The sequence below is a fragment of the Seriola lalandi genome, unplaced genomic scaffold (assembly GCF_002814215.2).
Source record: "Seriola lalandi dorsalis isolate HSWRI2012SDOR001 ecotype SW California unplaced genomic scaffold, Sedor1 jcf7180002054861, whole genome shotgun sequence".
NCBI classification, from domain to species: Eukaryota; Metazoa; Chordata; class Actinopteri; order Carangiformes; family Carangidae; genus Seriola; species Seriola lalandi.
The window spans coordinates 988,647-1,013,107 of NW_019525414.1; the positions used below are offsets into that span (position 1 = coordinate 988,647).

General features: G+C 41.1%; 1 protein-coding gene across 1 annotated transcript; it reads left to right on the forward strand.

Annotated features, from left to right (window-relative positions):
* The first annotated feature begins 5,027 nt into the window (after positions 1–5,027).
* On the forward strand, positions 5,028–18,941 carry LOC111670638 (leucine-rich repeat-containing protein 38-like). Its single transcript, XM_023427437.2, has 2 exons — positions 5,028–5,844; positions 18,476–18,941. The coding sequence occupies exons 1-2, from the start codon at positions 5,217–5,219 to the stop codon at positions 18,721–18,723; spliced, it is 876 nt and encodes a 291-aa protein (XP_023283205.1). The 5' UTR covers positions 5,028–5,216; the 3' UTR covers positions 18,724–18,941.
* The last annotated feature ends 5,520 nt before the right edge of the window (positions 18,942–24,461 follow it).

Consider the following 24,461-nt stretch of genomic DNA (forward strand, 5'->3'; position numbering starts at 1 on the left):
TCCATGAATGCGCAAATTGTTGGTTGGTGGATCCCTGAGTTGGACTTTGGGCCTCTGCACCCTGGGTCAGCTGATTTCACCAACATGTTCATCACCAGGGCAAACAGGATTATAGACATGGTGCAGCCTGTGATGATTCCCACCGCCAAACTCAGAAGTTGTTGGGCCTGCTGAGACCCTCAGGTTGAAATCACTGTATTAATCCAGGATGAGGTCTTTTACTGTGAATGGAATATGGTGCCTCTCTCACGTCTCCAGCACCAGCTTGTGGGGCATAAAGCCATATGCATTGGCCAGCGCTAACCACAGCACAACCAAGTCACCCCTGCTCTCTTGGCTTCTCTGAGCAGCTGTCTGACCACTGTACGCTCTAGACAGCCTGGTACACTGAAGGGTCTATGTATCCATTCTTGAGGAAGAAATCAGCCGGTTGCTTGGCTAGAATGCTGAAAACAATCTTGCCTTCCAACCAATGCTAACCAATGACATGGCTGATATTCCTAAAGTCCTTCTCTTTTATGATTCACACTCCCTCTACAATACGCCACTGCTGTTTTCCTCTCCTCCAAAGGACCTTCAAGATCCTCCAAAGCTGGTGTAGCAGTTTGGGGCAGTGCTATACAGCTTGTAGGATGTTGTGCTTGGTCCTGGTGCTGACCTGTGTTGTTTGAACTGATCTGAGTTCAAAAAAATGATTCAGTTGTCATTTTGCCGCTTTCTGTGTGATGAAAAGGAGAAGAGGAGATGGCAATTGATGATCCAGAACTGGGCTGCCTGGCCCAGCTAACCTTACTAGAGATGTGGGAAATTGTATGGCTTTTTGGATCACATCCCATACCAGTACAGAAAAACATCATACTGATACTGATATTGATACAACAAGATACTGAAAGTATGTGTGTGTCTTACAAATTTACAGAAATCCATTCTCTGTGAAATTGAATGAATTAGCTGATTGTCAATGTATATAGTTTAGATACACAAATCTGTTTTCAGTTTTTGGACTTTTTCCGTCCGCAGTCTATGATTTTTTTGATGAGATATTGGATAATTTGAACATTCAATTAACTTATGAGAACCATATGAGAAGTTTACAGGGGGAAATCGTTTGCTGATCATGAGCTGTTAACAATCCAGGCATCTGAATTTTTGAAATTTTGTATTTTAAAAAGCTTGCTATGTTTTCCATAGTGTTAAATCTTTGTCTTACAGGTAACTTGTAACTAAAGCCGTGAGATAAATGTAGTGGAGTTAAAAGTATTTCTCTCTGAAATGTAGGGGTGGAAGTATACAGTAACATAAAATGGAAATACTCCCCTGGACGCAGGGGACATCCACTTCACCTTCCTGGGAGGGAACAGGGGGGCTGGAACCCCACCAATGCCACTAATTGGGACATACCCGTGGAGGCGTTGGTCATGGTGTTGTGGGCATACTCGATCCAAGGCAGGTGAAGGCTTCAGGAGGCAGGGTGACAGGCCATGATGCAGCACAGGGCTGACTCCAGATCTTGGTTGGCTCTCTCTGTCTGGCCATTGTTCTGGGGATGGAAACTGGATGACAAACTTGGTGACGCCCCCAAAGCCTGACAGAATGCTTTCCATACCTGTGAGGAGAACGGTCTGAAACAATGATCACAGAGATCCCATGAATGCGGAACACATGCGTCACCAACAGAGCCACAGCGGTAACTTGGGCAGAGGGAGAAAATGCATACACTTTGAGAACCGTTCCAAAATGGTAAGGATCACAGTGTTACCTTATGACAGTGGCAGGCTGGTGACAAAATTCACGGCGATGTGGGACCATGGACAGGCCGGTATGAGAAGGGGGCGTAGCAACCTGGCCAGAGCCTGATGTGAAGTCTTGCCACGGCACAGGAGGAAATGAAGGATCGGGTGTCCTGAGTGATGGTGGGCCACCAGAACCTTCTACAGATGAAAGTCGGAGTTCTGTGGGCTCTAGGATGACAAGCCAGCTTGGAAGAGTGGCCCCACTGAAGAACCTGGGAACAAGCAGAATCAGGGACAAATAAACAGTTAGGTGGACCTGGGTCGGGGTGAACAACCAAAGGGCATGATGAGGTACTTAAAGTGGCCGAGGGGGGGGGTATTAAAGGTGGTTTTCCGTTCATCACCTTCACGGATGAGGACAAGGTGGTAAGCGTTGCGGAGGTCTAATTTTGTGAAAATCTTGGCATTGTGGAGGGGTTCAAAAGCAGAGTCCATGAGCGGAAGGGGATATTTATTCTTGACTGTTATGTCATTAAGACTATGATAATCAATGCATGGATGGAGAGATTTGTCCTTCTTTTGGACAAAAAAGAATCCGGCACCAACAGGGGATGATGAGGGTCGAATGAGACCGGCAGATAGGGATTTGCGTTTGTACTCCTCTATCGCCTCCTTCTCAGGGTGCGACAGATTGTAAAGATGGCTGGAGGGTAAAGAAGCCCTGGGAAAGGAGGTCAATGGAGCAGTCATAAGGGGAGTGGGGGGGGTAAGGCTTTAGCCTTACTATAAACCTCCCAGAGGTCCTGATAAACCGGGGTAACATAGGAGAGATTGGGAGGCACAGGAGGTGGAATGGATTTGAATGACCAGGAGTGAGTGAGCTGACTGAAGACAATATAAGTGACAGTGAGGACTCCAGCTGCTGATGGAGGCTCGTGATCAGTCTATGTGTGGATTGTGAATTTTAAGCCAGGGGAGACCAAGAACAATGAGGTCGTAAGGGGACGGGAGGACAAAAAACTGTATCGTTTCAGTCTGGTTACCGGAAACAACAAGCGTGATGGGGACAGTCTGGTGTGATACTTCTGCCAGGAAGAGCATTTATAGTCTTGGGGATTTTAATGGGAAAAGTGGGAATGCCACTGACCGTAGAGACACACTATCTGATAATATACTTACTCTGGCCTCAAGTGCTATGGTCAGAAACCCTGGGGTCATTTTTGACCAGGATATGTCTTTTACTTCACACGTAAAACAAGTCTCTAGGACAGTCTTCTTCTACCTGCACAACATTATGAAAAGTAGAAACATCCTGTCTCAAAAGGATGCTGACAAACTAGTCAATGCATTTGTTACCTCTAGACTGGACGACTGCCATTATAACTCAGTGAAATACCTCCAGCTGATTCAAAATGCTCCAGTGCAGGAACTGAGAGGAAAAAGGAAAAGAGATCACATCTCTCCCTTGTTGGCTTCTCTGCATTGGCTCCCGGTAAAATTCAGAATAGAATTTAAAATCCTCCTCCTCACCTACAAAGCCATTAATGGTCACTTCATATCTTAAAGAGCTCATATTTCCCCTATTATCCTAATAGAATAACCCGCTCTCAAAATGCAGCGCTACTTGTGGTTCCTAGAGTTTCTAAGACTAGAATGGGAGGCAGCCTTCAGCTATCAGACTCATTCTGGGTCCAGGAGGCAGACTTCCTCTCTAAATTTAAGATCAGGCTTAAAACTGTCCTCTTTGATGGGGCTTTTAGTTATAGCTGGCTCAAATGAGTCCATCCCTCAGTTGTGCTGCTATAGACCTAGACTGCTGCAGGATTCCCATGATGCACTGAGCTCTCTCTCTCTCTCTCTCTCTGCACTCATATTGTACTACTTTTGTGCTATTGTACTATTATTGATAACACCATTACCTCTGAGTATAACTTATTATTTTCACTGTTACAATTAAAAATCAACAGTATATACTGCTGTTCATGCCCCCACCCAGCCACCCACCCACTCTCCTTTCAAACCCAGGTGGTCGAGGCAGACCCCCCCCCACCCTGAGCCTGGTTCTGTTGGAGGTTTCTTCCTGTCAAAGGGAGTTTTTCCTCCCCCTGTCGCCAAGAGCTGCTCTCCGTTGGAACTGTTGGGTTTCTCTTGACCTTACCCTGTTAAGTGCTGTGAGATAATGTATATTATGATTTGGCGCTATACAAATAAAATTGAATTGAATTGAAGCTGTGAAGCAACAGGAAGGAGCTTCTAGAAACTTACCGAACCTCATCCAAGTGCAGTTGGCTGCCCATCTTGACATGTGGATGACATGTCTTCTTCTTTCCGCAGACGTCAGAAAAATGCATTCATCACTTTATGGGCATTTTTTTTTTTTTTTTTTTTGCAATTGTTGTGTTAAGAATCTTTCTGTGCCTGGGTGCCATATGACCTGCCACTATGACCACTGCACCAAAATCACACCACAGCCCAGTGCTGTTCCTGAGTCGGGCTATTAATCACATTGTCATTGGATTGACTCCAGCTTGCATTTTACATCATCACTCTGAGCTTCATAAAAGTAGTATTTCACAGGGCTGGATTGCATCATCTGCCACTGCTGTGATATGTGAATCTGAGAGGAGTGGCAGAGTGACAGTGACAGACTTCCATGTCAGCACATCCTGCCCCTGGAAAATGTTTTGGAGCCATTGTCATGGTGACTGACTGAGAAACTACCTGTTCTCTATTCCCAGTCAGCATGTGAAGCAAAGGGGGAAAAGAAATTGAGGATTGGAAGAGGATGAGGGAGAAAGGGGGAAACAGCGGTGATTCTGCATGTGACACTGCTGTTGACTGTACATACGTCACAGGTCACATGTGAGTCACAGATGGTGATGACATCCTCATCTTCACTTCAGGGCTGTCTACTTACAGTTCAAACACACCGCTGGGATCTCGCTCACTAAGGACTGTCGCTGCGGATACCACTGATGACAGGGATAATTAGTTTACCTCAGTTGCTGACTAATGAGACATGGAGGGTTATCCCAGCTAAACCATATAGACACACACAAACACAGAGCTTATACCATAAACCCCGCCTCTCCCTTCATTTGCTTCTCTTTACCTCTGTGTTAATCCTCTCCCCTTTCACATCCCCCCTCTTCCCCTCCTCACCGCTCTCTTGCACGCTCTCTTTTGCTCCTCCCCGCTTTTCCCTCAAAGCCAGCAGCCTGCTATTTGATCCAGACTGCTTGTTATGTGATTTCCTGCTGTACATCACTCCCTCGCTACTCGATGGCTTTTCGAGGTGTTCTTGCTTTGCAGTGCAGGGAGTGCGAAAGGAAGTCCACGCTGAACCAACATTGTTTCCCCTTTCCTTTCCCATCCTGTGATGTCAATCTGTCTATCCGTCCGTCTCTCTGACCTCCCTTCTTACCCCCTGTCGCGACCCCCTCACCCCCCTGTCTCCTGATTAATGCTGCCGGCCCCTCAACAATGTTACCATGTATTAACTGGCTACAGCCTTTCCTTGCCTTGATATCCTCCACCTTGCTTACACGAGGCCACAACTGCCCATCCAGCTGTTTTTGTCCAGACCATCACACTGTGGACTGCACCAGCAAAGGTCTCACCAAAGTCCCGGACTCCATTCCTCTGGATGTTCGACGTCTCCTGCTCTCCAACAACTGGATTCCCTGGATCCCGTCTGACTTCCTGTTCCTGTATAGTGATCTGGTCTACCTGGACTTGAGGAATAACTCCCTCTCCCAGCTGGAGCCAGGGACACTGAGCACCTCCTCTAGATTAGTCTTCTTGGACCTAGGGAGCAACAACCTGACAGAAATCTCCTATGGGACATTTGAGGAGTCCAGGAGTCTGATCAAACTGCGACTGGGGAACAACCCCTACCTAAGCATGGTAGGCAGGGGGGCTTTTACAGGGTTGACTTCTTTAAGGGAGCTGGAACTAGAGAGAAATGGCCTCACAACGCTGGATGTCAAAGTCCTGGAACCCCTGCCCTCCCTTCGAAAGCTGCGTCTGGAGGGAAACCCCTGGCTCTGCAACTGCAACTTTGCCAGACTATTTGTTTGGCTGACCGAGAACCGCCACAAGCTCCCAACCGGTAAGATATACACTGCTTAAAGTATGGACTTGTCCCATGCCAGAACTTGCCTGAGGTACCTTCAGCCTTAATATTTGGTTAATCAGTTGGAATTAGAACAAAGTAAATCCAGTGAATTGACAAAAACATCAAGAAAACAACTAATCTTGTTATTGTTGTTATTCAGAGGTCCACAAAACTGTTATCTCTGTTGCACATCTCATAGAAAAATGGTAATGAAGTAGAAGGCAATTATTTAGTTTACCTTTTGTGTTATTAAAATTGGGACAGGCAGAACACTGCACAATACTGAAGGCATTTAAACAGCGTTGTAGTTGTGTGTAGAGTGAACAGTCTGACCTCAGTGATTGTGTTTCTCAGGCATACATTTAATTTAGATGAAGATAAACACACTGTACGGTACACATATATCAAAAAATTTAATTCTTCCTGGTCAAGTCAAAAAACTGAAAATAAAAAGAGTCAGTGCTCTTGTTTTCTGTGGACTAAGAAATGAAATGAAAGTTAGACATCAGTTAATTATACCTTATCATTCATCACACTTCATCTCAGGTAAACATGATTATATTCACAGTCTCTGTGTGTACCCAACCTGATTTTGCAAATCAATTCAACAAGTAAAGTATGAGTGCAACCAAGGCACAATATCATAATATTTTGCTTATATTCACTATTTATTTATTTATTTACAGATAGACAAACAATAAAATAACTTTAACTTACTGGCTTTTACTTAAGAGTTGGGCTGTATCTCACAGCCTTAAGCAGTAGCTGAAGTTTGAACATCAATCACATTGGAAACCTTGTCAAGATGGTTTTTGGCACGATTGATGTGATTGTCCACATTGATCTTTCTGCTGACTGCTGGATAATGATAAACATTTAAATATTTCAAATGCCTTTCGTCATATTTGATACATCATATTTTACATGCTAATTTGAGTTTTTCAAAATCGTAATCTTATATAGCTGTCAAGTAAGTGTAGTAGACAAAATTTACAATATTAGAGTATAAGTATAGCATAAAATGTAAATACAAAAGCAAAGTAACGGAACATAAGCACAATAGTCCAGTAAATATGTTTAGTTACTTTACTGTCAATGTGTATGTATATTTAAGCGTGAGTATGAATGCTACAAAACAGTATATTTACATCTATCAATATAATCTGTAATGGCAATTATTTGTCACTTGGCTCAAAAAAGAATGAGTTAGATAATTACAAGGGAACCTGCATAGTGTAACATGCCTTATTCAGCACTACTGATGCTGTGACAGAAGGTACCCATGTCTAGACTTCTTCCTCACAGCACAAACATCGTCTGCACAGCTAAACACACACACACACACACACACACACACACACACACATGCTAAGTTCTATAAAAATTAAGGAGTGATTGAAAGAACTTGTTCTGGGAGTCTGAGCAAAGACTTAGGAGGACACAGTCTTGCAGTGAGTTTGTAGCCATGGTCCTGGCTACATTCAGAATACTGTGTCTAGCTATGTGTGTCTGTCTCTGTGTTGCCATTTTGTGTAGACATGTGTATGACCATACACGTCTACAGGAACACAACATGGCAACACAGATGTTTTTGGTCATGTAATCATCTGTCTGTGTTGTATCAATGTGCAGAATATGCATGCGTGCACAAACATTTGCACATATTATAAAACACATGTTTGTGCATGTGTACACCTTGATTGTGAAAACACATCTTTATGCACTCCATTTTGTGTGTTTTTTTCTCCATGTTTGTGTTTTGAGTCAATGTGCACATGTCTATGTGTGAGGGGATGTATTTCTGTCTGTCTGTGTCCTGCATGCCTGTGTGAGCATGAGTCTGGCTGCCTGTTGTAGTGCCACGTGACTGGAATATCACCAAGCGATGTGGTCACTGAGTCCCTTTTCATGTGGAAAACCCCTTCTGGTCTTACAGTGACTCACACAAACACAAACACACATATACACACTTGACAATGATGTCTTTTGACTCCTGGGTACAGCAGTGCTACAGAGTAATCACGATAAAATGGAAGTGCCTCTCTGTAAAATTGTTTCTGAGGTGTTACATTGGATCGGTACAGAAAAACACATTACTTGGTTTCTATTTCTTGGTTAAATAAAACAATGTTCACCGACAATGGTTTGCAGAGACTCTAACAAATGAAATAAAAATGTGATGTTTTGGTGAAGAGTCTTTTTTTTTTTTTAATGTTAAAATAGTTATTTAATGACATTATATACATTCTGGCCTGCAGTATTGATGCTTAAACCTGGATGTCTCTGTGCATTAGTATTGCAAAAGTCTTTCCAGTTTCCAGTTATAGTTTCCAATATAAATTTGAGGCAATAATTTGAGTTAGCAAACAAGCTATTTGTTTGCTTCAAAACCATTTAGTTTAGGCTACTTATATCTTTCAGCTGCAGTTCAATGCAAGGAGCGAAAGTTCTCTTAACTTTTGTGTCTTTGTTGTGAAATGCGGGAAAGTCAACACTCCGAGTTGGCATTTGTCACTTGAAGTCTCAGTCTGGATGTGTTGCCTCCATCTGGAGTCTACACAGGTAAGTTTTAACCTACATTTCATTTAAGTTAGAATATTGGATAATGGATATGCATGCATCATCAACAACATTTAAACTCAAATAGCTTAAGGTGAATTAGCTGATGCTAGTTACACTTGTCTGGACAAGTATCCTTCAAACAAGATCGGCATGTTTTTTTTTTAACATTTCAGTGGCTAAAACAGAAACACTATAGCACTAACTTAAGATATCAATCACTTTTAGGTCACAACATTAGCTAATAATTCATGTCTTCATTTCAGATGAATTGACTGCATTGCATCTCAGTTTTAAACTTAAGTTTTAAACTAAAAATGAAAACCCACCGTATTTTCATTTTTTCCATTTTAAACCAAAAACGAGCCGTTTTTCATTTTTTCCATTGTCCATGAACATTGAGTATTAAGTGGAACAAGGTGTAAAAAGCTGGCTGTTTTTTTGGTTTGTTTTAATTTCCATTATTCAGGTTTTCCTTGTGAATTAAATACTGCAGGTGACTGAAAAAAATGAAAAGGAAATACCGGAAGTAAAATGAAACCGTCAAAATAAAAGTGAAATGTGTGAGAACTTTACTCTAAGGAGAAGGCACTATGAATTAACTGGGTGACTGTAGGTTCAGATTAAGCTAAACTTAGTTACTTAGTGTAATATATATAGTGATATTAATTTAGGTGGTATTAATATTGTGGAAACTGTTGCCCCAATCCACATGCCCTACCCAAATAAAGAGCATCTACACTGCCCAAAAAAAATTAAGGGAACACTTAATCATCACAGTATAACACCAAGTAAGTTAAACTTCAGGTATATCAATCTGTCCATTTAGGAAGCACAAGTGATTGTGAATCATTTTCAGCTGCTTTTGTGCAAATGAAAGGGCAATGGAGAGGCAAAAGCAAGACAACCCCCAAAAAGGGAATGGTTTTGCATGTGGTGGCCACAGACAGTTGCTCTCTCCTGATCCTTCCTGACAGATTCTTCTCTAGTTTTGTGTTTTGCTAGTGTCCTTGTCACTACTGGTAGCATGAGGCGGTACCTGCAGCCCAATCAGATTGCACAGGTAGTCCAGCTCCTCCAGGATGGCACATCCATACGTGCGGTCTCAAAAAGGTTTGCTGTGTCTCCAAGCACAGTCTCAAGAGCATGGAGGAGATACCAGGAGACCGGCCGTTACACGAGGAGAGCTGGACAGAAGGGCATCAACCCAGCAGCAGGACCGGTACCTGCTCCTTTGTGCAAGGAGGAACAGGAGGAGCACTGCCAGAGCCCTACAACATGACCTCCAGTAGGATACTGGTGTACATGTTTCTGACCAAACTGTCAGAAACAGACTCCATGAAGGTGGCATGAGGGCCTGACGTCTCTAGTGGGACCTGTGCTCACAGCCCAGCACCATGCAGCTTGATTGCCATTTGCCAGAGAACACCAGAATTGGCAGATCAGCCATTGGCACCCCGTTCTCCTCACAGATGAGAGCAGGTTCACACTGACAACACTTGACAGGTGTGAAAGAGTCTGGAGATGCCATGGTGAATGTTGTGCTGCCAGTAACATCATCCAGCATGACCGGTTTGGCAGTGGGTCAGTAATGGTTTGGAGAGGCAGATCCTTGGAGAATGGCACAGACATCAGATGTTATAGCCAACGGTACCCTGACTGCTGTTAAGTACCAGGATGAAATCCTCAGAGTGATTATCAGACCTCACGCTGGTGCAAAGTGCCCTGGGTTCCTCCTGGTGCAGGACAATGCCTGGCCCACAGTGTGTAGGCTGTTCCTGGATGACGAAGGCGTTGATGCCACTGACTTGCCCTCATGTTCCTCTGACCTAAATCCAAATTAGTACTCTAAGGTGGTATTTGTTTTGCATGTGTGCAACATTGGTTTTAGGATGAGAAGAATGTCAACCTTAGGTAAACTACTGACTTTTGGGGTGAGCAGGAGGCCAAGGATCCATACATGTCTGGGTTTTATTGTTATATTGTTGTTTGTTGGTTTATCTACATCTACTAGAGACTTTAGTGATGCACCCCTTTATGGGGTTGGAAGTAATAAAAGTGAAACAGAGAGTGATGTGAGGCCACGGTCGTGGATATGATCAACAGCAATGGGATATGTCAGAGTATAGACCTGGTTTTGGACATCCAATTCAAAGAGGATGTGGATATGGTAATATGCCATATTGGAGGGGACAGACACATCCTGCAGATATGTGTAATTATTGTCAGAGGTTTGGTTACTGGTCTAAAGATTGTGAACAGAGAATCCTAGATCAGCAGATAGAAAGACAAGGAGAGGGAGAGAGAGAAAATCCAGTTCAGGATTATATTACTTCATCCCCTCCATTGCAAGCCCCAGTACAGGCTGGACACAGACCTGCTTCCTTCATGTGGAATGCAGGACATGACCCATAGGGAGACCCACAGATGGACATAGACAGTTTCAGTTCATAAGTAATGCAATGCAAGTGCATGTTTCTGATACACCTATACAATTACCAAAATTTAATTTAAAGGTAGCAGGAAAACTGATTCCTTTTTTTTGATAGAATACAGGACTTATTTGCATTCACATATTGTAATTGTCAATAGGGATTTACAAGGTGGAGCATGGGATATGTTGCCAGTCCAACAGTTTACGCAGCCGCAATACAAGCACATTTGTCTAAATTGGTCTTGCCTGGTCCATCTGCGTTAGTACAGTATGTGGATGACATTTTGGTTGCATCACCAACACAAGAGAATTGCTTTAAAAACTCTTGCCTTGCTGACTCATCTGGCCACAGGAGGACATAGAGCATCACTTGCGAAGCCTCACATCAGTGTTGGGACTCAGTACATTCAAGGTGGTGGAGAACACATGTTTCTTTGGTTTACAGACAATAGAACTCACTTCCCCACAGTTCCTCACTGTTCACACTGGGGGACGACCCTCCCCCAGGGACCTCACTGACCAGTCCGTGTTGGTCAGTGTGTGACATGTGACCCCCCAGGATGTCACCAGACAAAACCAGATCTCCTTCTCTGTTTTCTCTCTTCTGTCCTTGGCCTGCTCAGGAGCAGCAGCTCCTTTTCCCCTTCCGGCTCTTTGAGGAGCAACCAGGCTCCCAGCACCAGGTCAGCACAAGGCTACCTGGCTCAACAGCTTTCCTGCAGACCTGCTCACAGCAGACTGTAACACTCTCCCTCATTTTGCTTTTCAACACAGAGTGAACAAGTTAACTTCAGTGCCAGCGGCTACGACACAAAGTCTGCCAGCTGATTTCCCAAGCAACAGGAGCCACAGCAGAGTTAGCGTGGAATAGTAAGAAGAACAAAGAGCAAACCAGCCAACCTCCTCTCCAACACAGAGACCACACAGCCAGACAGGACTTCACTCCACCAGGAAGCCACCCAACTCACTGGACTCTTCAACAACACTGGAAAGGACCTCTTTGTTTTGTTCCAAGGACCGGGTAAAATGGCCTAACCTCACTTATCACAGCACAGCTAAGCAGCATAACTCTTAACCTTTGTTAATGTACATATTGGTTAATGTTTTGTTGTTGTAATGTTTTCTTAGGTTGTGGTAAGTCAAACAGTTAATTGAAGACCTGCATGTTCACATATACCTGTAGTACGTCTCAGTTCTAGAACCTGCATGCTCTAACCTGGTACCTTTAGATTACATGAGCTGGGCTAACAAAGAAACTCACACCTTCCCTCCCCCACACACCAGGTGGTCTCAGTGGCTGTTTTGAGTGGTTTCTTTGTTTACTGCCATCTTGTGTAGTCTTCCTTGCTCAGGCCATGTGGTCACAGCGAAGATTTTGAATCGGCCATCTTGCCTTTGTCTGTGTCCCTACAGTCACTATACGATATATTGTGATGTATTGGGATAATACAAGCAAGCCAATATATTGCGATTTTTTTTTTTTCCAAAATAGTCTACTTTTAGAAAAACTCTCATAGTTTAAAGAACACACAATGTTATATGCATAAACAAATGCAGTTTCTTCTTTATGCAATCAGATTCAGAACAGTTCAAAACTTGTTTGTGCTTTAGCTGGTGGCAAGCTACGGTGCTGTCAGAGAAACACAGGTTCCTAACGTGAAACTGTTTTTACCGTTTTAATCAGGTCTGTTTGTTTTTGAGAGGAGAAGATTTCTGCAGATTAATTTTTTAAAAAATGCATATTTTTCCCCAACTCTGCACCTAGTCTGCAGAATCTCTCTGCCCCTGCTGTGTGTGTGTATCAGCGCTGCACACATGGGCGTCACGGCAGAGCAGTGACGTGAAACAATTCACCTGAAGATTACCTGAGTTGATGTGAACTCCCCTCTTAGTTACTGTAAGTAAGTGCAATAAAATCTGTGCAAGTAAAAAGCAAAAACTTTATCAATACACCTGTTCAACCTGCATAAATGTTAACTTGTAGAATGCAATATTTTAATCTTTTCTGCGCCCGAAGCCTGTATGCTTGCGAGATCTCTTCGTCTAGTTAGAGGCGTGGAAGGAGGGGGAGAGTCAAATGACTGAGTGGCTGCTGCACAACTAGTGGTCGGAGGCTTAAATAAAACACAAAACCACCATCACAAAATCACTGTCACAATGTAAACTATTGATAAAATATCGATAAAGCGCTTCAAAATATCGATATAGTATCACGTCATGAAATATCGCGATATTTTAGTGTATCGATATTTTCTCACACCCTGATGTATAAGGCAGATCAGTACTGTGTATGTGTGTTGTCATGTCTTTCTATGATTTTGAGGACAGTTTTGTTAATTACCTATTTTTGTACACATATATGTACACACATGTATTGACAGACCATCTCTACTTTTGATATTCAGCTTATAAAAAAATCATCATTTTGGCATCAAATTTGTATTATTCATATTCATTGAAGTACTGTACTTCAATGAATGAGGTGATCTGTTCAATACGACTTGTAGTTTTCCGTCCGATATCCCATTTACGAACACAAGTTTCATCTTTTTTTTTTTTTTTAATTTATTTTTTCGGGCTTTTTGTGCCTTTATTGACAGTGCAGTAGAGAGAGACAGGAAATGGGGAGGCAGAGAGAGGGGGAATGACATGCAGCTAAGGGCTTGTCCGATGTGGGACTCAAACCGGGGCCATCTGCAGTGAGGACTGTAGCCTCTACACATGGGGCCGATGCTCATCCAACTGAGCTACTCGACGCCCCAAGTTTTATCTTAAAAGCTGCTGTCTGCCTAGGGAGACAGATGTGATTGTGTGTGCGTGTTTCCCTGCTTCCCCTGGTGGCCACAGTCACCATTGGCAAGTAGTGTCTCAGCATGTGTTACTGGGCAGAAATGGGCAAAGCTGGTTCTGATTGGCTAATTAGACTCATTAATTCTTAGCCTTTTAACTCAGGTATGAGAGCAACTCTAAGATAAATCAATCAGTTCTTTGTGCATTTCTTTCTATAATTGTGAAGACAATTTTGGTGAAAAACCATTATTGTGAGGTCATTTTGGCCAGTCCTGACAATTTCAAAGGGCTGTTTGAAGGTTACATTTAATAAGTACCAAACACCACGCACACACAAGAGGTAAAATAGGTAGTAAAAGTTCGATCTTACGAGCTATCGTCTAAATTGGGATATAGTGGTATATCTTTATTGCAGATCAACTTCTGTTAGGGCATGTACATGTATGTATACATGTCTTGCTGTGGTTTTGGGGACAAATTTGGGTTTGAAACCATCAGTGTGAGGTTATTTTGTCCAGTCCTGACAGCTTCAAAAGGCTTTTTTAGGGACACCTCACCACCCTTTGAGGAGCGCATCATCTCCTTCGACACTCTCCTTCTTAGGGTGCATTTTTGAAAATAATCGCCTTAACAACATACTGGTCATGTATCACAGAAACATAAAAACCATAAGTGGAGAGATTTTCTGACATCAATCAGGGTAATTAGTGATTGTCAGTCTAATGACACAGACCAACCATGTAATAATGGAGCTGAAGCTGAATTTTAATTCACAAGTTTCTCAGATTCAATTGCACAGAAAAAGGTGAAGCTAATTGTGTAGAGAATGTGGATTCTGAAATACTTGAGCACAGACCAGCATCCCTTTTTTTCATATGCAATGTCTGTTACATGTGTCTAAACATGCAATACATACAATTATTAGAAAGTAACTGACATCAAACCATCTTCTTTGAATGCTGCCTTGCTCACAGTGATTGAGAGAAAGTATCCACATCTTGAAATTGTGTTTATTTGCATGGGACCCGATATGCAGAGGGTATGATTCTGTCAGCTGGACACTCCAGTAGACTGCCAGAATTCTATAAAATAGTGATCAACGTAGTTAATCCTGAAAAAGGCCTTTGTTGGCAAAAAGCTCACATCTTGGTACATGGAACACTTTAGGTGTTTGTGGAGAGCATCTATACAGACGCTGAGATATTCCAGCCTCTGAGACTCTCAACAACCATCATCCATTGGTTGCATACCCAGTGGGAGGAAAGGTGCTGGTGTCTTCAAAAGTGTGCCTGCTCCATTGAAGTGAGGCAGAATGGTAAGTAAATCATCCTTAAGGATCTCCCTGACCCACCAAAAGCTTTTGCTTACCAAATTGGGCTAATCTACGCTTTACACTTGCAGTACCCAAAAGATCTGAGCTACATGTTTGAAATCACTCAGAGGGTTTTCATGGAACTTGGAACAGATCTCTTTGCAGGGGTCAGATGATCCCTTAAAAACAAACTACTTCCGTGAATCCAGCGAGGTAGATGATGATGTTGGGTCTGGGACAGTTTCTGTTGCTCCTTATAGAATGATATGAATCTCAGTTGCCTGAGATGGAACTACCTCTACCCATCCCCTTTTTCTCTCTTCTTTTTTTCTAGTTCTCTCTCCACATCTCTTGTCTCACCCTCGTTTCTCTCCTTTTTTTTCCCAATTTCTCCATTTTCCTATATCTTGTTTTCTTGTAATTCTCTCTCCTTTCTCTCAGTCTGTCACCCCAACTTGTCTAACTTCATTAGTTTACTTACTTAATTCATATATTCTCCTTTTCCCACTCAAATTGTGCCCTATAAAACTCTCCTTGTGTCCAGCCCATACCATGTTTGCTATGGACTCTCTGCTACTCACTGTCAGCACTTACATACCTCAAACTCCTCGTCCCTACCCATCTCTCAAGTTCAGATGTGGCTGAATGCTTCCTTACATTTATCTTGCACTTTATTGGATTTTCCAATTGTCACACACATACTCAGTGGTATGTGTGTGACACATACCACTCAGTAGTATTCTGATACATAAAGCATTTCCTGATCATTTTGAGACTGAAAGTTCTGGCTGTCAGTAGCCTTGTTAACAGTTTTGTTAGATTGACAGTTGTGTATCATACTTATGCACTTGTATTTCAATTTGGTGCAGATATCTATCTATCTATCTATCTATCTATCTATCTATCTATCTATCTATCTATCTATCTATCTATCTATCTATCTATCTATCTATCTCATTAGTTCCCATTTACTTGGCCTTGTTGGAAGGAATTTGAAACAAGTAGAGATAAAATAAAATAAAAAGTTTTGAATGTAGATGTTGCATCTGTAATTATTTATACATTTGATGGGAAGTTACTGGTCCTTGTTGTTGTTATTAAATTCACTTTATTGAAATAAAGTGGGTATTATGTGCAGATTTATGAGAATTTAAAGTCGTTACAATGTGAAATTTCAAGTTACCGCAACTTAAGGTTTACAGAAATGAGAATGAATGAAAGTTGAACAAACTCAAAAGCAAAACTTTAAATGTTAAGTTTAATTGGCCAATTTACAATTTTGCTGATGTTTGTTGTTTGTTTGAGTTCTCCCCTAAATTTTTATTTTTGAGGAGAGGATAAAAAAGAATAAAACGACAACAGAAAGACTAGTGTTATGTTCCAAATAAAGAAAATGATGTTCATTCATATTAGAACTGCAGACATAAAAAATGACCTATTGTTATTGCGATTCCAGTCCCACCCTGTCCAAAGTTACACATGGGGAAAAGAAATTAACTGTACTGAACACGTCACTAGAGATTGTTTGGGAAGAGGGTTTACTCAGGGTAAATTTAAGAACCAGAACTGACTTAATTTTTGTTGGTTATTGATGAATCCTTGAAAGTGATTTTGTGTAGACTCTGGACTCCTTATGTTGGAGTTGTTTATTTGGTCTGCAAAGGACCTTGTCTTTGTTGAGTGTGGGGTTTGAAATATACTGATTTATGTTGAAAGACTTTTTGTTTGCACATTCTGATATTGCTTTGTTACTTGATAATTTTGTTGCAAACTGTTGGCAACTCAGATTTAAATGGGTTCATGGCATTGATTCATGTATCTAGGATTGACCCTCACAAACTTGTTGAACCTTGCTGCTGGTGGCAGCAAAAAAATTAAAAGGTAATTCACTACACTATCAACTATTCTCAAAACCTGTTTTTTTAACAATACATCTAAACAATGGAGAAAAACTGCATTTTAAGCAGTGTTTATTTTGTCAGAGCAGAGGAGTGTCAGATCAACATTTGGTTTGTAGTTGTTACAAAGACAGGAACTCAGGGGAAAGAACCCAAAGGCAGACACAGGAAGACTGGATGCTATAGTGAAGGTACTTTAATAAGAATGTACAGACTGGCATGTGGATGGGTGGGAAAACTGAAAGGTGAGTTTACAGGTTAGCAGAACAGTACAGGCGACTTCCACTGGAAGCACAAAGTTAATGACAGCGTGAGACAAAAGCTCCCGATGACCCTCGGTTAGACTAAATGTTAAAAATTGGTTAAAAAAATGATATCAATATTGTTAAAAGACTAGCTGCAAAACGTTATGAGTTACCGCTCTGGAACCATCACACAATCTTCAAATTAAGTGGGAAGGAGTCAGTTAAAAGAAAGAAAAGCCGGAAGGAGACACTATGGAACTATGGAACAAATACTTCAATGATTCACTGAAGACATCACCGATAAACTGGAAAACTTCAGGAAAGACTTCAAACTATTTCGGACTGACGAGAAAGAAGCCCTTACAGATTTGAGCCGGGACGTTAAAGAAACTGAAACAAGAGCTGAGGAATATCCAGGAACAAGTGGATGACGCAGAGGAGAGACTCAGTGTGTGTGAAAACAGAGAGACAATACTACCAGAAACCAGAAAGACGCAGAGAAAGAAGGATTATTCAGAGAGCAAACCCCAACAAAATTCAATGTGGATATTTAATGTTAAAGAAGGAGATGATGGAGAGGACGTGATTAATTTTATCAAAGGATTTCTACTGGCCAAACTGGGAATAGAGTAAAACCAGCTTAAGATAACCCAAGCACACCGTTCCACTCCAATGCAGGTAATAGAGGACCGGCCTGAATTTCCTGAGCTGGGACAGACGACACCAGGTGTTGAAGAGTGAATGGGGGAAAAAAAGAAATGATGCTCCAGGAAAATAGACTGTACTTTGACCAAGACTTCACTGCAAAAGTGTATTAGGAGAGAACGCTTTACACGATCACATGTAAAACAATGCTATATTGGCAAAATAGATATATCAGACCATACTGTAATGGTCTGACATTGAGCTGTGAGCAATGAGCTGACATTGGCAATAGAAAACAGTGCATCAATATGGAGGCTAAACAACTAACTCTCTTTTAAATGACACTGAATTCAAAAACAAAATAACAATGATATTAAAACAATATATTAAGATTAATGATAATAGAGAGGTCTCCCCTTTAATAATTTGGGAGGGTGCTTAAGCAGTTATTAGAGGGGAGATAATAGCCTTTCATTCATATAAGAAAAAGATAAGAGAAAAAGCAAAGAAACAATTTAGAAAGCAAATTGATGAGTCTCCAACAAGAGATAGGACAAAGGCATGGGGAAAGGAAGGACCTCCACTGGGCAAGGACATCCCATCTCTTGTGTTTTTTTAATGCAATGCTCAATTTGGTCTGAATACCCACGTTGTAAATGAGTTGTAATGTTGACACAGGCAGGAAAGCCCAGTGTCTTGGTTGTCTACCAGCTGGTTCACTTGTTGTCTTCTTTCTTCCCAGGTTTGGAGGGAATAGACTGTTCACTGCCTCTGGATGGACGTCGTGTTCCCCTCAGTTTACTCTCTGAGGACAGTTTCCGGGAGTGCCGTGGTAACCTGACCCTAACAGACTATCTAATCGTCATCTTTTCTGGCATCTCTGTCTCAGTGGCAGCCATCATGGCCAGCTTTTTCCTCGCTTCAACAGTCCACTGCTTCCAGCGCCTCAGCAAAGGCAGTAAAGGAGATGAGGAAGAAGGGAATGACTGATGGGGGGAAGGAAAGGAGAACTGGATAACATAAAATGCAAGTGTTTCATACAAAACTCAAGCTGTATCCCAGAGAAAGCTCGACAAAACATGCCAGCAGGAAGACATCAGTGGTGGAATTGTAGGAATTTCTTGGACTGCATACTGCACTGACGGCAGAGACACTGGTCAGTGTCTGTTAGATACAGGAGAGCTGTAGTACAACAATTATGCCATTTTTGAAAACAGTCATTAAGACTGAGATTGGTAAAGAGATTGTAAGATGAAGAGACAAAAGGGTGCATATTGGGACTATAGAGAATGATCAGCAAGCACTGCAGGGGAAATACAAATTACAGTGGGAGCTGACCAGTAAAACACACATAGTGCTTTACTGTTGGCCTTGTTCTGAGAGGTCTTCACGGGTCTGGAATTACAATATATGACTAAATCAAACTAGGAACTCTGATTTATGCCAAGATCTTATAATCTTAACTTTATAAAATCTTGCCATGACATTGCAGACTACATGTTGGACCCTGAAAAATCATATCTTTCACATGACTGAACCAACAACCAACAAGAAAACTCTACTATCCTAACTAACTATGCTAAACACTACTATTCCACTATAATACACTACACAGGATAAAACAAGCAATTACTCACACCCAACATTGACTCTTGGTACACTATATTATATATCCAACATCTAAATGCAATTTCATACACTTTTATCATAACTGTGTGGAAGTGACTGCAATAAAAATTAGATTGCACTACCGCGGTCGATCCCTGTTTGCAGACCCTTGCAAAGTCAAGTCAAAACAGCAGTGCTTTAATTGGAAAGGAATAATAAAAAATTGTAAAGTAATTGTAAAAATGATGGTTTTTAGTTAGATCCTATCTAGATTGCAGTGTGCTAGACCTGGTTTGGGTTGGGTCCTCAGGTTTTCACAAGTTCAGCTGGTACAGCTGGTGGAGAAGTGCCTTGCTCAACAGCTTCTTGGTTGTTGAAAGAACAGTTGTCACAATCTGAACAGTAGCTCTCTGAAATATTTGTACACTCATTTATAAGACAATTTTTATTTCGTATTTATATTTTCCTCCAGTACTGAAACCAATGCTTCATTTCCATCTAAAAATATATTCAAAACTTGAAATTGTTAACTTCTTACATTAGCAGGATAAATTGCACTTTCCTTAAGGGTCTCATCAGAACACTGCTGCCATTCTTGGAGAATCCATTGCAGTACTGGATTACAGGTGGCAGGAGATACTCTTGGATTCAACTTCTTAAAGTGATAATTCCCAAGTAACAATGATATTGCAGATTTTTGATTGGTCCAGAGTCCTGCTGTAATGCACTGAAGCAATAATACTTACAATACAGCTGACAGCAGCTGATTTGGACCTAACCTTCTAAGAGAGGTAAGTGGAGAATGGCCAGACTGGTTGGAGTTGACAGGCTACAGTAACTCAGATAACCACTCTACAACTGTGGTGAGCAGACAAGCATCTCAGGCTGCACGACACGTTGAACCTTGACTGGACTACAACATTACGGGACTACATCAGGTTCCAGGAGCCTTTTCCTCCAGTGGGCACATGCTCACCAACACTGAACAGACAAAGACTAGAAAAACATGATGAATATGGATTTCTGCTGAGAGAGCAGATGGTAGGGTAACGATCTGCCATCAGCAGCATGAATCCATGTGTCCATCCTTGTGTCAACAGTCCAGACGGGTGGAGATGTAACTGCGTGAGGAATCTTTTCTTGGCACGGCTTAATGCCAATCAATCATGGTTTGAATGCCACAGCGTATCTTAGTATTGATAATGACCACATGAGTCTTTATGGCCAGAATTTACTATGTTAACTGCTGTAAAAGTAGTCTGGCCCATGTACTTCCACATCTGGGCATATTCTGGCTGTTATCCTCCAGTATGGCTGACAGCTGTTTGTCAGAATTGGTCCAGGTGTAGAAACATCTGACAATCATGCTGTATATGGGCCGGATCGGGCTGTGGATCTGGGTGCATACTTGAGGAAAACAAGCATATTGCCCAAATATGGGCTGGATTTCTTATATTTGGTGTCTTGGAGGATGGAGTTAATTGATACCTTGATTGTGTTCCAGGTTTTAAGGTTCTGGTTGGTTTGTTATTTCTAGGTCAGTGTTCTTCCTCCACTGACCCTCAACTTGTTAGGATCCCTTTAAGTCAAATCCAATATTTTAGAATTAATATTTTGTAAATTCAGCTGAAGGGAATATCACTGTTATGGCCATATTTGATTTTTAGAAAATTATTTGAATTCCTTCAGATTTTTTCAAATAAAATAAATATTTTGACTTAATCTTTGATTAGTGTTTCTCTCTATATAGCATATTAATAACAGTGCTTATTTCATAGCAGGGGTTCTCAAACTGTTCAAGAACCCCTAAACTGACACAAAGTAGACCACAGACTCCTGTTTGATAAGATTTTGTCATTGTGTTACTTATGGGAGGAATTATAGTGAAAATAAATGATTCCCCTTTCTTGCTGGGGAACCCCAGGAACCCCCCGAAGGACCCCTGGGGGTCCCCAGACCCCACTTTGAGAACCACTGTTTTATAGCACTTGCCTTTTGATTAATTTATGTTTTACTTCTTATTTGCATGCTTTTTGTTGCCATCATTGAGTCATATCCCTATAATGTAATCTAAATTGGGTTTCAATTTGGTTTTAATCACACCCTCAATCTTGTTCATTGAACACTGAATAATATTTACCCAAATCTCTCTGCTGTCTGACCATTTTTTAATAACACTTAATAATGGATTACAGCAGGTGTCAATCTGATAATACTGTAACCAATTTTAAAGAAAGAATTCTATTGTCATTTATTCCACTGACGTGCCAATACAATGGAGAACAGCTATATCAACTTTTACTACCACACAAGTTGAGCTTGTTGATACTTCTGCAGCCTTACTGTGTACAACACTTAACACTGTTGCCTCTCTGAAAAGGTAGTGAGTCAGAGGAGGCTGTGGTACAATTTGCAAACTTGTGCTCAAAAGCAGACTTCAAGAAAGATATAAAAGAAGTTGCGTTCCACTAATCTGGAAGAATTTCCAAAAGCTTGGAAAGATATACAAAAAAGCCTCCGTAAAGCCATAGCTTCCTATCATTCATTGTTAACAGAAGAAAACAAGAACAAGCCCAGGTTTCTGGTCAGCACCGTAGCCAGGCTGACAGTCACAGCTCTGAGCTGTCTATTCCTTTAACTCTCAGTAGTAATGACTATGAGCTTCTTTACAAATACAATTGTAACTATTACAGAACACAACTGACTCAGATGTACTGTCCACTACAGTAACTGGCTTATATTTAGACTGCTTCTCTCCTGTAGATCTCTCTGAGCTTATTTCAACAGTTTCTTCATCTAAATCATGATCTTGTCTTCTAGACCCTGTTCCAACGAGGCTGTTCAGGGATGCTTTTCCTAATCATTACTTCTATATTAGATCTGATCAATTTATCTTTATTAACAACCTTGAAGCTGTTGGTACATAACACACCACAGGCTTTTAAGTTTGCAGTAATTAAACTTCTACTTAAAAATCCTACTCTTGATCCACGTTTGGGGGTACTCCCATGATGCACTGAGCACTCTCTCTCTCTCACTCCCTCTTTCTCTCTCTCTATCTCTATCTCTCTATAGCTAATTTACCCCTTTGTGGCAACTGTATGGAGGGTACATTTGTATATAACTCACCCATTAAATTTTCATTTAGGCTTAAAGTTTTGCATGATTGAAGGCAAGGCTGTTTTGAGTGACAGGTACCCACTTGGATATGCTTTCCACGTTCTGGCATGCACCAAAGTCTCGGCTCCATCCCCCCACCCATACACACACCCACACCCACACACACACACACACACACACACCACCACCACCCTCTTTACCAATTTTTGGATTAGCTGGGAGTTAGGCGGAGTCAGGCACTGCCAAGATGCTGACGGCAGTGCAGCCCACTCTGAATTTCAAAACTGTGGATGATATCACAGAAGCAATGACCATCTTTATTAACAGTATATACATGACACCTATAGTTTTATTATTACTTGAATTATTTTCACTTTAACAATCCAAATTGGACCAGTGTTCAAGTGCTTTCACAATCTGGCTGTATATACCTTGAGTTTCAGCGCTGACTTAGTCCAATTAATTTTGTATCCCAATAGCAAATTGAATGACTTAAAAGTAGAGAGTAGATGTGGTATTGAAGAACCTGCATTACCTACATAAAGAAGTAAAAAAGATATCCAGTGTTCTGTATTCTGTACAAAGTCTTAAGCTGCTCTACAGTAGACAATATTCAAATGAACTATGCAAAACAACGCCCCCAGTCTACTGCATTTTCATTTACATGTCACCATGCTACTTTGGAGTTAACATGAAAATGAAAACGCAAACTGACCTCTCATCATGGAGGGTCTTCAGTTAGGACATCACTTCCTTGTCACCGTTTGTCTTGTCTCCGGGACATCGGCTAATGACTGGTAGTACACTGAAACTTGAGGGACATTGCTTCGCTCACTTTATTACACACTTTGGGGATAAAACTATGTGATATAACTATGTTATTTTATTTTGGCAATTTCATTTTCCGCCGTATACAGGGTAAACAGGAACAGAGCCAGAACAGTCCCCTGTGGAGCCACAGTGCTGTTTATCACTGTCCCTGAGACACAGTTACCCAGCCTGACGTACTGTGGTCGTCTTGTCAGGTAATCCACAATCCAGGATGTGAAGCAGGTAGGGAGTCCAAAACTGTAAACCTTGATGTTCAAAGCTCACAGTTTTTGATAGTCGAGTTACAAGTAGAATCACACACTGTGTGGGAACTTTCAGCACCAAGTCTTATAGTTTCTATCTGTACACAGACATTGACAAAAGCACTTCTTTCACAGTGTCTTTGTGCTACCTCACCACTAACGTCATTTGTTTAGATTTTAATCAGTCTCTATTTACAAATACAAAATGTCTTCTATACATGCACAATTACAGGTTTACAAAGGTTGATTTACACTTACATTTGGAATTACTTTTGAACATCACTTTACAAGTTCAAATTTCTTTTGACCCTAATTTGAGCATATACAAGTATGATGTGTAGGCATGCCAATGACTTACCATTTCTTGCTGGTTGTGGGAGGCAATAAGGTGTGATTCTGGCCTGAGGTGGATTCTGGTAAAACATGAAATTATGTTATATAAAATTACTTTCCATTGCAGGGCAAACAAGGACATTTTAAGCATTTCTTCACAATACAATATTAAAAAACATTTACTTAAAATTTGTTCAAGCACAAACACCAAAAGGTGACATTTAAAAGTAAAGCTTTTTTTTTAGCATGTTGGGGGAGTTTTTATTTCTTAAAAATGAATAAAGCATTTTTCCCAAATCATTTTCCATTTCTTTGCCCACATTACACATTGATAACTCACACTCAACAAAGACATTGAGCCTAACTTGACTGATTTTAACACATTTGATGTATAGAAAACATTTTGATTGCTTTTAGAATAATGACTTTATATGTATACTCAGAATATAAAATACAATCATGTAGCAGAAGGCACCTTAGCCAAAACTGATTACTTCACTTAAATATATATTTGTGCTAAGCACTTGCACATACATGCATACTACCATGCATACACATACATAAAGTTATGCATGTACATACATACATGTATAT